The sequence below is a fragment of the Mustela putorius genome, unplaced genomic scaffold (genome assembly GCF_011764305.1).
Source record: "Mustela putorius furo isolate JIRA1106 unplaced genomic scaffold, ASM1176430v1.1 tig00000139_pilon_pilon_pilon, whole genome shotgun sequence".
NCBI classification, from domain to species: domain Eukaryota; kingdom Metazoa; phylum Chordata; class Mammalia; order Carnivora; family Mustelidae; genus Mustela; species Mustela putorius.
In genome coordinates this window covers 14942129-14956648 of record NW_025421293.1, presented here as the reverse complement: position 1 = coordinate 14956648, position 14520 = coordinate 14942129, and the positions used below count along the sequence as shown (strand labels likewise).

At 54.5% G+C, this 14520-nt stretch overlaps 1 protein-coding gene across 2 annotated transcripts; it reads right to left on the bottom strand.

The window, feature by feature from the left end:
• Positions 1–1259: 1259 nt before the first annotated feature.
• Positions 1260–9482, bottom strand: LOC101687325 (cytochrome c oxidase assembly protein COX19). 2 transcript variants are annotated; one of them, XM_013047762.2, is made up of 5 exons: positions 9281–9482; positions 8764–8875; positions 8440–8518; positions 7468–7684; positions 1260–4150 (listed from the first exon to the last, which is right to left on the bottom strand). In XM_013047762.2, exons 1-4 carry the CDS (start codon positions 9360–9362, stop codon positions 7469–7471), a joined length of 489 nt encoding a protein of 162 aa, XP_012903216.1. In that variant the 5' UTR covers positions 9363–9482; the 3' UTR covers positions 1260–4150; position 7468. The 2 variants fall into 2 exon arrangements, with proteins under 2 accessions (XP_012903216.1, XP_012903217.1); XM_013047763.2 differs by lacking the exons at positions 7468–7684; positions 8440–8518 and having other exon boundaries at positions 9281–9456.
• Between the last annotated feature and the right edge of the window lie 5038 nt (positions 9483–14520).

Genomic DNA, 14520 nt, shown 5'->3' with positions numbered 1-14520 from the left:
ACGGCTCTCATATCCACAACATCACGAACTATCTACAGAGGAACACGTGGCGGGAATGGGATCACGTCCTACTTGCAGTGGCTGGCTCCAACCGAATGCTGTTTACCAAGCACATATCCATTCTCCGTTGTCTGCCAAAGATTTCAGAAGAATATGGCCTTTAAACCCAGCCCTGAGAAAACTCAGTCTGTGGCAGGTTGCTGCGTTCACGAGGCAAAGCCTCACAGCCGTATGACAGCACGTCTTCTGGGCACGGGCACGCAGGAGCTGCTCCCGGTCCAGAGCTCGGACCCGAGCCCCATCCAGGCCCGATGCTTCTCTGTCCCCCTCACACCACGGCTAGTGTGGTTGGCAGAGTCCACATCAGTGTCCCTGGCTGACCCTGTGAAATCGGACTTGCCAGGGGTTGATCAGGTTAAGGATGTTGGGCTGGCAGGGGACCCCGGATTATCTGGGTAGGCAGTGTCATCAGGAAGGTTCTGGTGAGGAGGCAGAGCATCAGAGTCAGGGACGAGATGGGAGGGACAGGTCAGGACAGAGAGGACGCTGTCCTGGACGATGGGTCCCGGGCTGAGGAAAACGGAGTGCCTCCAGAAGCTGGAAAGCCAGGAAGACAACTCCGGCCAGAGCCCCCGCAGAAATGCAGCCTCGTGGGTCTGTTTATAAGATCGTAAATCTGTCCTGTTTACGCCACTGGCTCTGAGGTGACCTAAGTGAGCACAGGACGCTTCACGGAGAGGAGAGGCCGTCTTGCTCTTGACAGTGGGATAGCTGGCCAAAGGGAATCCAGGCGCTGCATCCGGAGCACGCCCCACCCCCCAGGGGCTAGAGGGAAGCAGACTAAGGGACTCCTCTGAGGGACGCCCAGGTTCCCTGGCCTATCTCCCGCGTGAGAACACTTGGAAAGCATTCTGGAAGGTGTCTCTGGGTCACTGAATACCGCTATTGACTTCCTGCGAAAAGTGTGCGGGCGCTTTACAGGAGCAGGGCCGAAGGAGCAGGCGCTTGGGTATGAACAGGACATCTGTGCCCTACATGCCGTACGGCCAGCAACTCAGATGTGGAAAATCAAAGGTCACACTGGGAAGCCACTGCCCCTTTGTAAAGAGCTCAGCTGTCTGCCACAACTGGGGCTGCTTTCGGACCTCTCCTCCCACGCTTCCTCCCCCACTTGCCGAAACCATTTGTCACATCACCTGCCTCGAAGTCCACGGGATACATCTGACTACGAGAATTTACTCAACCACACACGCACAAAGTTCAACCACACAGTTTAATGCAAATAATTTTAGATTTCCAAAAATTTGCAAAAATAGGAGAGTTCATATCCAGCTTCCCCAAATGCCACCATAACATAATCATAGAAGAATCCCAGCATTCTGGTAACCGGGCTGCAGACTACCTCGCCCCAGCAGCTGCCCGCCACTGTGCTTCCCGGCCCAGGACTTGTGTGGCAGTGCGTCCATCTCTCCGGAGCCCTCCTTTCTCTGGACCCTGATACCCATGAAGAGCACCGGTCTTCACTCTACAGAATGTGTCTAGTCTGGCATCTGCTCACTAGTGAAGTAGGAACACCGAGGAGAGCATCAGAGGGGGGCGCTAGCCATGGGTAGGCCACCGAGTGTGCACTGTCCTCTCTACCACACCCTGAAGGGAGGCCCCAGGACAGTCCCCAGGTTTGACACCACACTTGGCCCGACTCCGAACTCCCAGCCGGTTCTCGTCTCTACCCCTGCCTCTGTGCTGTGACTTTTGTCCCCAACCTGTCACTTTTGTGCTGGGCACCACCACCCACTGTCCCTCCCCTGCCCACAGCTTAACCCCATTAGTGATTTATATCAGCATGGACTTGTGTAGAGTCACTGATTCTGAAGACTATAACCCAAAACAATATTCTGTTGTTCCAACTGACCTGGATGTAGCTCCCTGGGGGGGGCCTATATTCTTCCAACAAGCCCCCATCCTATTTCCAGCAATTCCTTGCTTTCTGCCACAAATGGTTAAGGCTCAGGTTGGATTTCCCACTCTGGCCCGGGCACAAGCTTTTCCTCTGGGAGCCTGCTTCCAGCCATCAGGAGGAGCGCTCCAGCCCGGGACAGGGAAAGGGTGAGCACCTGCTGCAGGGGTCACCACTCCAGGCCCCCAGGCATTCAGGGCTGGCAGGTGCACACAGATACACGCACACATTAAAGTACGTCTCTCTGTGCAGTAACCTTATCTGTGACACAAAAGGGACCCCTGAGGCCCCGGCTTTCCGTGCTCCCTAATTCTCTAGTCCTAAAACATTGGCTTTCAGAGCAGGCCAGACAACATAACAGTCTGATAATAACCGCAGCTGATGCTGGGTGCCCCACAGCCATGTCATCTCTGAGCAAAAAGAACAGAAATTTGGCTCAGAGTCAGGGCTTCATGACACGCCGGCCACCATCCTCCTTAGCGTCTGCTCTGTCCTTCCTCAATTTTGTGTTTGCACAAATGTGCAGACACTTCTAGCTTCCTTTCTTCCTTGTTAATGTCACTACAGATGCTTCTAGAGTCTGCCTTTCTTATATACAGCGTGCCTGTGGTAGGAGGCCAGCCCGTGTCAGTTCAGACTCCCTGCACGGCCCCCCAAAAGAGTCATGGTTCACCAAAAGATCGTACTTGTGGGCACCTGGGTCACTTCAGCATTCCATAATTATAAACAATACCACATAAACGACCTTGTGCGTATGTAATTCTAGACGGTTAGCAAACACAAACTAGTTTCATGGCTCAGTTTGGCGTTAATAGGCAAGGCACCTTAGCAACTGGACGCTAACATGAAAAAGTCTGTAGCACGATGACGGCGTAAGACAGAGCCCAAATACACGACGGTTACAAACAGCGGACAGGAGCAGGAGGAGCTAACCACTCATGGGTACATGGGGTGGAGCCGGAACCGTGGCAACGGCACCAAGTGCGGGAGGGACTTACTCCAGGAAGAGTCTAAGCCAAGAGGCACCCACCGCGGATGGGCTGAAATCAGAAGGACCTGAAGGCAGAGACTGGGACACGGCCACACCTCTACCACGCATGGCTGAGGAGAGGGGAATTTCGGGAGCCCAGGCATGGGTCATGGCTGGCAGTCCCTCTCAGGGCCACTGTCCAAGAGGGGATGTCTCCACCGTCTTCCATTAGCCACACTGGGACCAAAGCTGGCTGGCCAGGAGGCAGTGAGGGCAGCGCTGGGCCCAGACCCACACACGCAGCATTCTGCAGGGGAACAGAACCCTGGCCACGTAGCAAAGCTGCCTGGAAACCCTGGATGGGTTAGGGCACACATGAGGTTTAAGTGACTGCAGGCAATTCTGGGGGTAGCCCTGGAGGTGACACCGCAGGACCATACGGGTGTGCTTTCAAAGGGAGACGCTGGAGACCACCTGCATGTGGCGAGCTACGAGTGTCCCAACACTTCGTTTCTCAGTTACAATACACGGTCACTGTTATTGGTTTTATAAACACAATCTGTATAGGTCATAAATGAGCCTTTGGTTAAAAGGTACTTGGTATTCATTCAGGCACGACTGGAAACATCACTAAGTCAAATATGTCAAAGGCCAGACCCGCTCTCCTTCCCAGGTTCATGTTTTGTTTAGAAAAACAGGAAGTGAACTGGGGCCCAAAAGCACAAGGAAACCCTTTCTGCCTGGGAGTGGTTTCTGACAGCACCTCTATCTCCGTGGAGCCTAAAGCTGCGAGCACTCAGCACGCCAGCACCATGGAGTCACCGTGTCCCCCAGGCCACGTGTCCCCTTGCCAGGTGGGCATGACTCCACACTCCAACCTCCCACCTGTCACGGGTCTTCTTAGGAACTCTGCCACATGCAATGTAAAGATAAAACCTAACACTCTTGAGGGAAAATGAGATTTAAAAGTAATAGTTAAGTTTTCAAAACAACCTGGGAAACATTGGGATGAGCTCTTTATGTCAAGGAGGGCATTCTGGAACCTCTCCATCACAGGACCTGACCCTAGGCTGTCAGCTGACAAGGTCGCACAATGTGCTCCATCCCAGAAGGCCGGGCAGCCAGTGGTCTTTTTCCATCACGAGTTAGTTTTTGCTTCTGGTTTTCCATCAATCAAATCTCCAAATCCCAGCTTTTCCAGGGGCTCCTGTGCCATCAGCTGCCTACGAGAAGGGAAGAAAACGAAGAACACTGTCTGCACGGGCCTGTGCTTTCACTCCCATCCCGCCCAACCGGTGTCTGGGGGGCTGCCTGCAGGCAGGGACACCGCTGCATCTGGGTCACCGTCTGCGCCCTCCTCCTCCAGGCTGATTGATACCTGCGCCTCTGGACCCCAGAGGGACAGCCGCTGGCAAACCAGTGCGCAGAGCTCCCCACGCACAGGGTGCAGCCAGGACCCAAAGGAAGTGGGCAGACCACCGTGAGGCTCCCCAAGGGAACAATAGGAGCAGACGCCTGACCTCCAGGTCCCTGTGAAGACACCCTGGACAAGGTGCGGACAGGCCAGGACAGACTTTTTTATCTGGTACAACTAACCCTGTACAACGCAGGAGTGAGGGACACCAACCACCCGTGCGGTCAAGGATCCATCCACAACTCTTGACTCCCCAAAAGCTTAAGGACCGACAACCTACCGCTAACCAGAAACCTTAGCTATAATGTAAGTGTATCCTAGCAAGACATAACCCAGAAAAAACAAAAGCGCTAATAAGAAAAACACAAGGAAGAAACATATTTCCAGGACTCTACTGCATTTATCGAAGAGTCTGCATGTAAGGAGAACTGCGCTGTCCATGGTCACCATGTGTTAGCTTTACTCATAGCTCAGGAACACCCAGATGCGTGGTGCATAAGCTCTGCCATCCTCTCGCTCCTGCCCCAGGCCCTGCATGGCCCCATAGCTGGCCAGCAGCCATGCCCTGCTCCCACCCCCTCCCTATGACCAGCCATTTGCTAGCCTCCCACCACGTCCACAGAAGTCAGGGCCATGAAGACGGAGATGCCCGGCACAGAGCCCCTGCTGAACTCAGTAGTCTCCCCAAGTCTGGCTTCCCGCCACCCATGCTCCAGGCAAAGGGAGGCCTAGCTTTCATTCTGTTTTGTTTTGGGGGTCACGGGTGGTGGGTCGACCCCAACTCTCAGAGGCATCTGTCCTGCTTGCTGGGGGTGGAAAGGGGGCAGCAGCATGTCCCCACAGGAACCACCGGGCTCAGCCAGCACAAACCCACCATCACTTCACACACTATGACCCGGCCCCCACCGCAGAGCCTGTGCACCCAGCCTCGTGCTCGGCCAGCATGCTGGGCACCACGGCCCGTCCAAGTCACCTGCTCAGACGACCCGCTTTCTGCAGGTTCTGCGGGGCCCCAGGGAGAGCAGGCCACGCTTCTGCAGAAACACAATGCCTTGCAGAGAGATGATCTCTAGCCAAACTTCACAAGGAGTGTCACTTATCCCTCAGGAAAATGTGCCCAGAACTGCAAACCTCAGTCCGCAGAATTTAATCTAGAGCACACTAAATCTTAGCATGGAACGCATGTGCCACTCCTAAACCCAAATGGGGAAAACAATGATAAATTTTCACCACATCTTATCAAAAGAGGGCATCTGGCCAATAGTTCTTAAAACTGAGGTCTCTCGCACTGTGATCAGCAGAGCAACGACCCCCCAGATGACACCCTTATTGCTGAAGCCTGTGTCACCCTCGGGCTCAGGCCACAGGTGGAAGTACAGTCACTAACTGGCTGATTCTGAAGTGAGGTGACCCAGGACTCAAACTCATCACGTGAACCCTTAAAATGACAGACAAGAAGCGAGGAAGGGTCAGAGATACCCCATGCCGGCTTCGAGAGGGCAGAGGGCTATAAGCCAAGGAGCATGGCCACGGGAACTCTGCCCTGGAGCCTCCAGAAGGAATGCAGCCTGTCCATGCCCTGACCGAGCCTGGCGACACCCATGTCCAACTACCCGCTACAGAAGGTGAGGTGGGCTGGTGGCACACGGGGGCGAGTGGTGCTCCTCCCGATATGCGTCGGGACAGGAAGGACCTGCGAGTTTAGCAGCACAAAGAAGTAATCAGGAAGGAAAACAACAGAAACCAAGTAAGACACAGATCAAGATATTCTTTCTACAAATCTAAATCTTCACAAAATCCAGCTCCTTGAAAAGGTCCTTAAAAACAACAAATAGAACATTTAGCAAGTTCTAAATCCCAAAGGATGACTTCAATGCCTCCTTTTAGCATAAGGGAAGAGACTGAAGACAACATCCCACTTCCAGTCCAATCCTTTAGAGACTGAGGCAGCATTAAGCGCGTTATTTAGGGCAGCTGGATTTCTGGGAGGCCTGGCCTTCACGCCAACCTGCACTCTGGGAAGCGGCTGCGTGATCCCAGAGGCCCACCCCACGGCACAGGAATCAAACTGAAATAATTACAGAGCCTTGAGATCACAGATCATTCGTGTATTTGTTGTTGGTAACCCCAGACAGTTCTTCCCGTGAGAAAATATGGCCTGCAGCTACAACAGCTCACATACTTCCACATCTGGCTACAATAGGCTGAGGTCTCAAGAGACAACTTTACTTATTTATTTTTTTAAAAGATTTATTTATCTGTTTGTCAGAGAGAGAGAGACAAAGGCAGACAGAGGGAGAAGCAGGCTCCCCGCTGAGCAAGGAGCCTGATGTGGAACTCAATCCCAGGACCCTGGGATCATGACCTGACCCAAAGGCAGCCACTTAACCCCCTGAGCCGCCCAGGCGTCCCAAGAGGCAGCTTTAAAAACTTGTTGTGGTGCAGTTTTTTTTATAAAGATGCACAGAGATACAAGAACAGGTAAGATTTCAGCACAAAAGGGAAAAAGGGTGCCTGGGTGGCTCAGTGGGTTAAGCCTCTGCCTTTGGCTCGGGTCATGATCTCAGGGTCCTGCTCAGTGGGGAGCCTGCTTCTCCCCCTCTTTCTGCCTGCCTCTCTGCCTACTTGTGATATCTCTCTCTCTGTCAAATAATAAATAAAATCTTTAAAAAGAAAAAAGGAAAAGGAAAAAAAGAGGTTTGTAAAATGCAAGAGAAGCAAATGTGCAGAATCTCAATACTGAATCTGGGTGGCCATAGACTTTCATTAAAAACCATCTGAGGCGTGCCTGGGTGGCTCAGGTGGTTAAGCCTCTGCCTTCGGCTCAGGTCATGGTCTCAGGGTCCTGGGATCAAGCTCCCTGCTGAGCAGGGAGCCTGCATCCCTCTCTCACTCCATCTGCCTCTCTGCCTACTTGTGATTTCTGTCTCTGTGTTAAATAAATAAAATATTTAAAAAAACAACAACAAAAAAACATCTGAAAGTCTTAGGCCGAAATCACTGACCAAGTCAGAAACACACATGCACTCTTTACATTTATCTTAATGTTGCCTGACCAGCCAAGGAAGCCACCTGAAATAATGGAACCCACAGAGTAGCCAGCTGCCTCCCTCCGTCCCCAACAACCTCAGCAGGCCTCAGGGGAGGCCAGTCTCCAGCTGTGTTGAGCAAGGCATGGACACATGGAGAGCAGGCAGCTCACTTCCTGGGTCAGATTCGGAGAGAAGACAGGGCCCTTCTGCTGGTCCTTCACCTGGCAAGCCAGGAGCTTCTCTGGGGACCCAGGCAGCCCAACTCCGGAACAGCTCCCAGCAGGGGCAGCAACCTGTGTGTGCTGGGTCCTCTGGCCCGAACAGAGATGATTAATGCAAGCCTCAGAGAGGTGGATTACCTGCTCACACCCTCACGCTGACAGAGACCAACTTCAGACTGTCTTCAAATGTAGTAGCTCCAAGAAAAAATTTACTTAGTTCCCATCTTTAAAAGATGTGTTAATTTAAAAGACAGTAATGTGAACACATGATCCCAGGATTGTGCTACTTAAAGATGGTAAGAACTGGACTCAGGGGGATCTGCTGTCAAATCTAAGCCCTTGTGAGCCTGAACGACTCCAGAGACAGAGTGAGGGCCTTACATGTCTACAGAAAGCCCTCCACAAACCTGTGGGCCTGAGAAACAAGAGATTTTGCCCTGAGGCCAATGTCTGAGTTTGTTATGGGAAAGTGGAAATGGGGCTCCAACTGGATTGGTTTATGTCAACCTATCTTCACACAAAGCTGAGTGAATGAAGGGCTAACGAAGGGCTTAAAAATCAAATAAAAGTTCCCACTCCCACATAATTATATGTTACCTGCCTTTCCCCACTAAGGACTAGAACAGTTCTTAAATAAAATCTTAACAGATCATAGTTACAAACCTTTGTTTTATTTAAAAGTGAGCTCTGGTGAATTCTGATCAAGACAGAACAAATCCTTCATCTTTCATCATTTCTGAAATGGCCTATTGTCTCCCCTGTCACATTTTAAGCACAGCTGAGACTACACCGAACAACATTTTTATGATCTGAGAATGTGAAAGAAAAAACTGTGTACCCACAACCTTCAAATCTTTTGGCTCGGTCAGCATTTTCATGAGGGACGGTTCTGAAACCTTAACGACAGGACAGCAGCTCCCAAATCTGTAAAGAAAATACTCTGAGGAATGCTGTCAGGTATGACGCTGTCACTCACGGAAATGTACCCAGGGCTGCTGCACAACTTCTGGGACCATTTAATCTGGCGGGCCTCAATCCCAGGGACAAGCAATTCTACCATTGTGAAAGGCCCGAGCCTCAATGAGCCCTGCTGCAATGAGCTGCCAGGGAAGAAATGCTCCGGGAGCCGAGGAAGCTTCCAGAAGTCACACATGTCACCAGGTACTTGCCTCTCCATTCTGCATTCTAAATAGGCTTTTGACTCCTTTCTGCACAAAGCGTTTTCGAATTTATTGTCGCGGAGACACTTCATGAACTTCTCTTTGAAGCTTCTGCATTCACCTGGAACGAGAAGGAAAACAGCATCTCCTCTTCAAGCAAAACTGTCAGGCCACGCGGGACACGCCGGGAGGCGGCCACCGGGAGCTCCCGCGGAGCGGTTTCCCCCTCGGGGCGTGTCTGGAACGTTCCACAGGAAAACGTGGGTGTCGACAACACAGTGCGTCACCCGCTCTCTGCGCTCCGGCCTCCACCGAGGGACCCCGCGAACCCGGACGCCGGCCCCACACCGGAGGCGCTCAACAGTGCGTGCCCGGACGCGGAGGGTCTGCCCCACGCCCCCTCCCACCAGCCGCTCGGCGCCGGCCCGTCCCGCCCGCGCGGGGCTCGGTTTCCCCACCTGCGCCGTGGGGCTGCGCGGCGCCACCGGACACTCAGGACCCACGGCCCGCCGCGCCCGCCGCTCACCGAAGTGATCTAGAGGGAAGCTGCCCTTGTCTGGGGGCCGCGGCTGGAAGCTCTTGGACCCAAAATTCATCGCCGTCGACATGTTGGCGAGCCTCAGAGTGCGACGCGCTCGGTACGCAGGACGGCGGGCCGAGCGCCGAGCAGGCCCCGCGGGAGAGCCGAGCAAGTCGAGCTGAGAGCGGGCGCGGGCGGCAGGCCCCACCCCCGTGTCCCGCCCCTACGTCTCAAGCCACGCCCCCGCCTCGAAGGCCCCTCCCCGCCGCTGGGACCAGTCCCCGGGCCGCGACAGGCCCCGCCTCGCCTCGCAGGCCCCACCCCTTACAGATCGGGCTCCGCCCCCACGCCAGAGGCCCCGCCCCAGCCGGGCTCAGAAAGGCCCTGATCTGGCGGCTTTGCCCAGTCTTTGGCAGTCTCCTTCTGTCGGACGTTCGCCGAGACACACTGGTAGAGGCCAGCCGTCATCTTATGACGAGGTGACGGAAGTCCAGAGAGGCTCCGCTGTTAGCTCAAAGACACATAGCTTGAGCCCGCAGGAAGCCCAGAGCAGGTGCGCTGGCAGGGTCCCAGCAGGCTATGCGGCCCCTCTGCATCCCCAGGGGTCCGCAGGGCCTACCTACTGAGCAGGAAGGAGCGAGGGCCACCACGACACAGCGTCCCACACCGGGCAGCTCCAGCAACAGAAGTGTGATTGCTCTGGGCTCTGGAGGCCCGACGTCTGAGACGGACATGTTGGTCGGGCTGGCTCCTCCTGAAGGCTCTGAGGACACCCGGTTTCAGGCTGCGCCCCAGCTGCGCCTGGTCATCGGCAGTCCGAGGACTCTTCAGCGCCTGCGCACACCCGGTCTCTACATTCACCCTCCCGTGCCGGCCCCCCTACTCCGTGTGTCTGTGTCCATATGTCCTCTGCTTGCAAGGACACCAGCCAGATTGGGTGGGCGCACCCTAACGACTTCATCGTGACTAATTACATCTGCAAGGGCGCTATTTCCAAAAAAGGTCACCTAAGGTGATGGGGGTTAGGTCTTCAGCTATGCATTCGTGGGGGGCAAGGGGGGCGGCTCCACCTATAAGGAACTCTAAGAGCATCAGGAATAGTTAGGGTTCTGACGGTCACTTATTACTATTATCACAGCAACAAGAACAACAACAACAAAAGGGCTCCGTGGAGACCCCAGCTTTCCATGCAGAGCCTCCTCCCAGCCCCGTTCCCCGGGCAACCACCCCTCCTTCCAAAAATGGGACTCTGGATTTCATCTGGGGGGAGGAAGAGAATCACTGCCCTCCCAGCGCACCTGTGCTCTGTGAACCTGCATCCCTGCCACCCCAATGCCAACCACGTACTGGGCCCTAGAACTGGGCTCACCAGCTCCCTGCCTCCCCCCACCCCCAGTTCCTGACATGGTCCAGCACTGTGCCTCCTTCTACTGTCAGGACTAGGAGCACTTTCTGTAACTCAGGGGCCTTGCAGTATAGTGCCTGCCCCCTCCTCAAAGTCTCCGGAAGGCCTCCAGCTCCCTCCCAGCATGCCTGCCCCTCTGCGGTGTCCACCACTGGGTCTCTGTGCCTGAGGCTGCATTCAGCTGTGTGTCCAGGGCCAGCATGGAGCTGACCCTGATGCTGCCAGGGCTGGTGGGGGTCCACAGGGAAAGCCCATTGCCATTGTTGAGAACTTGGTCAGCCTAGTGTTCTGGGGCCACTAAAAACTACAAAAGGAAAACTGCACCTTGATCTTGTCAAATAAATGACCGTTTTAGGCAGCTGGAACCAGGGGCCACATACTGGGTTATTCATTAATATGTTTCCAGAGCAGTGAACAAAAGACACTTTTATTACCCAGCAAATAGCACTTTTCCACTTGACTAGATCATACCACTCAGCAGTAAAGAGGACAGCCCTGCCCCCCAAGGTTGCCTGCAGCCTCTCTGTCCAGCAGCCCTGAGGGACCAATGAAGCATTGGAGGCCTGCTGACCCAGAAGTGACAGACAGCTTTTAATAGACACGTCTGTACCTGGCAAATGATTACTGCTTTATATGAGATGTTTGGCTGGGAGAGGACAGGATTTCCATCTGTGGTGCTCAGATACAAGAAGTGGGGGAAGAACTGATGTTTCTGGAAACCCTCTTCAGTGCCAAGCTGTTGGCATGAGGCCTCTGGAACAGTGCTGGGCATACAGCAGAATTCAGTTAGTTCAGCATTTGGAGGATGAACCCGGTTAGGCAGGGGTACTTAGCCCTCACCTCTCATGGAGAGAACCATGTCCAAAGGGACGCAGCCAGTGTACAAGCTACCCAGCACCGTGTAACAAACATCCCCAGCTCAGTGGTGTAAAACAGAGACCACTGGCTCTGCCAAGAACTTGCAGCGTGGGCCAGCCTTGGTGGAGATGACCTGACCGGCATCAGTTGGGGGCACTCAACCTCAGGCTGAGATACTCCGGCTTGAAGACAGCCCCTAGATCGAATCTTGCCTGAAACGAGACATCGCAGATCTTTCCACTTTGATAATTCTGCTGCAAAAGTCTATTTTTCAAAAGGTTGAAAACGTGGTTCTCAGAGAAATAGAAGCTGCACATGTGTTAGTTTCATTTAACGCTCAGGATGGAGGAGTTTGGCCAGATGGCAAAGCTGGTTCTGCGAAGGGCGCCCAACCCCAACACAGCCACAGCTGGTCGGAGGAACAGTAAGGCTGCCGGAGTCGCGTTGCTAAACTGGACCTACAACAGGTTAATAGCTCACAGGGCAATAAACCGTGACCTTTGGTATTATCTTTTCTGCCAGAAAGAAATGATTTGCGTTTTTACAGGAAAAACAATCATTTGCAGCTTTTCTGTTTCCTACATGTGAATGTCTGGCTTGAGGGCAGGAACATGTTCTCTCCCACCAGCGAGGCCAGAGGGCTGAACCTGGGGCAGGCAGGGCCATGCTCTCTCTGGGGGCGCTTGGGGAGGGGCATCCTTCCTGCCTCGTCCAACTCCTGGTGGCCCCACCTTCCTTGCTTGGGGCCATACCCTCCCTCTCGAACTCTAAGTTCCCCTGAATTTCTCTGTGTCTGTGTCCTCTACTTTGCTACCTTTTATAAGGACATCCGTCACTGGACTTAGGGCTACCCTAATCCTAATCTAAACTTGATTACCTCTCCAAAGACTCCATTTCCAAATATGGGCCCATTCTGGTGTTGTAGGGAGACATGAATTGGGGAGGAGGGAGGCCATTCCACCCAGTACAACACTCCAGCTATTTTGGGGTTATTGTCCCCCTACAAAGAGTCCCACATGGCACAGAAAGGTTGGGTGCGGAAGCCATGAGACATGAAAGAAAGTCCCCATAGGTGGTTGGAGCTCAGAAGGTGTGGGCAGGGCCCCAATGTTCAGGAGTCTCAAGTTTGTAAGATGATCTTTATGCTGAGAAAAATTATTGAGCTGCCCTTGACTGGAGGGGTGAGCAGAGACGAGAGGGGGCAGAGTGGAAGCCCAGCGGACCCTGACCCAGCATCAGCATGGGGAGGGGTGGGGAGCCAATGAGGCAAGGGCCCTTCAGATGCCCTTCACGGGGGTGGTGGTGGGGAGATCCAGGCTGCCCATGGGACAATAGTATGATGCCCCACCAGGCCAGCATCTAATGAGGGGCAGCCCCTAGGCTCAGGGATTCTGGTGCTGGGAACCTATATTACCCAGTGTATCCCTTGCAACTGGGCACGCAGATATTTTGAGTGGAATGTTTTCAACTGAGACAGAATGGCAGAGAGGAGACGAGGCACCCGTCCGGGGTCTGATCCGGCCACATGGTCACTGAAAGAATAAAAGGCAATTGAACAAAGGGAGGGAGACAAGGGAGGAGGAGACTCAGGGCGGACGGGATGCTCACGGTCTGGTATGGGCAAAGGCTCTGCGGCTGCGCGCATACGAGAACTCGTCCAACGGCGCCCTTGGACACCAGCTGTGTGAATACAGTTACAAACACAGCAAAAGCAGGCACACGCAGATGCCAAGAGCCTCTGGGAGGACGCATGAGTGGGGCGGGGGCGCCTAGCGGGGAGGGGGCTCACTTCACAGACGACCCCTGGTGGACTCTGGAGCCCCAGCGGGGTGTGTGTCCGTTGTCTGTCTGAACGGATGAACAGCCACACGAATGCCTCCAGCCGAGAAAGCCTGTTGGGTGCTGTGGGGCGTGGACAGGTGGCACCCATGGAAGATGCGCTCAGCGGTCTGTGCACGCAAGGCAAGGGTCTCCAGGTGAGACCACTGTGGGCCATGGTGGGCGAGGCCAGAGCGGTAGGCCCGGTCCTCCCCGAGAGCCCGCAGGGAGCCAGCCTGCCCACACCTCCGTGCAGATTTCTGGTCCCGCCCATGGGTGTATTTCTGGAGTTTCAGAGGCCCAGCTGTGGTTCTTGGTTTGGCTGCAGCCTCAGGACTCACACCGGGGTGAGGGGTGGGGCCGCCAGGGACCTGCGCAGGACCCCTCCCCAGTGCTGGGGGGCAGGGTCCAGCCAGGGGGGCAGCAGTCCTTTCTAGAAGTTGCCGAGGAAGGGACCTGTGGGAGGGACACTTGTTGTTGCTTCAGTTTTGGGCCCAGGAGGGGAAGGGCCCTGGATGAGCAGCTGGAGGAGAGGTGGCCTGGGGGTGGCGGGAAGGGGGCTTCCCAAGGCCTGGCCAGCACCATCAGTGTCAATGAGGTCTATGGCATCGAGACCCCAGGACCAGAGACACACAGAAGAGGCCACACCCTTGGGGAGGAGGGACCCTGAGCCCGTCCCCAGGGTACAAGGGCCGAATCTGAGGGCAGATGGGACAGGTGCTCCCCGCCTCTGTCTTCCACAGACTCTTCTAGAACCTGCCCCTCTTGTGTACAGTTCCCCTCCCCTTGGGCCTGGGGCAGCCTCAGGGCCCCTCTGAGGTGACTCAAAAGCTAGGTCACAGGTCATAGGTTACAGGCTGTGGCCTCTAACCCTTTAATGAGGGTTTCTTGAAGCTTGAAAACCCAAGTTCATCAAATTTGTTCCCGAGGTCAGAGTCCAGTACGGCTCTCCCTGCCACCCTGGGGCAGCCCGGCCAGCCCCCGGGACCCCCCAAAAGGCCCTCGCTCTGGCTCACCTCCACGGCCTCCTTCCCTTCTGGGTCTGTGATTCCACTGGGCCCCACCAACAATCTAAGACAGTCCCAACTTTAGGGTCAGCTGATGAGCAAATTCAGTTTCACCTTCTATCTAAAGTTTCCAGGAATCATTACTCCTGGTTCCCAAG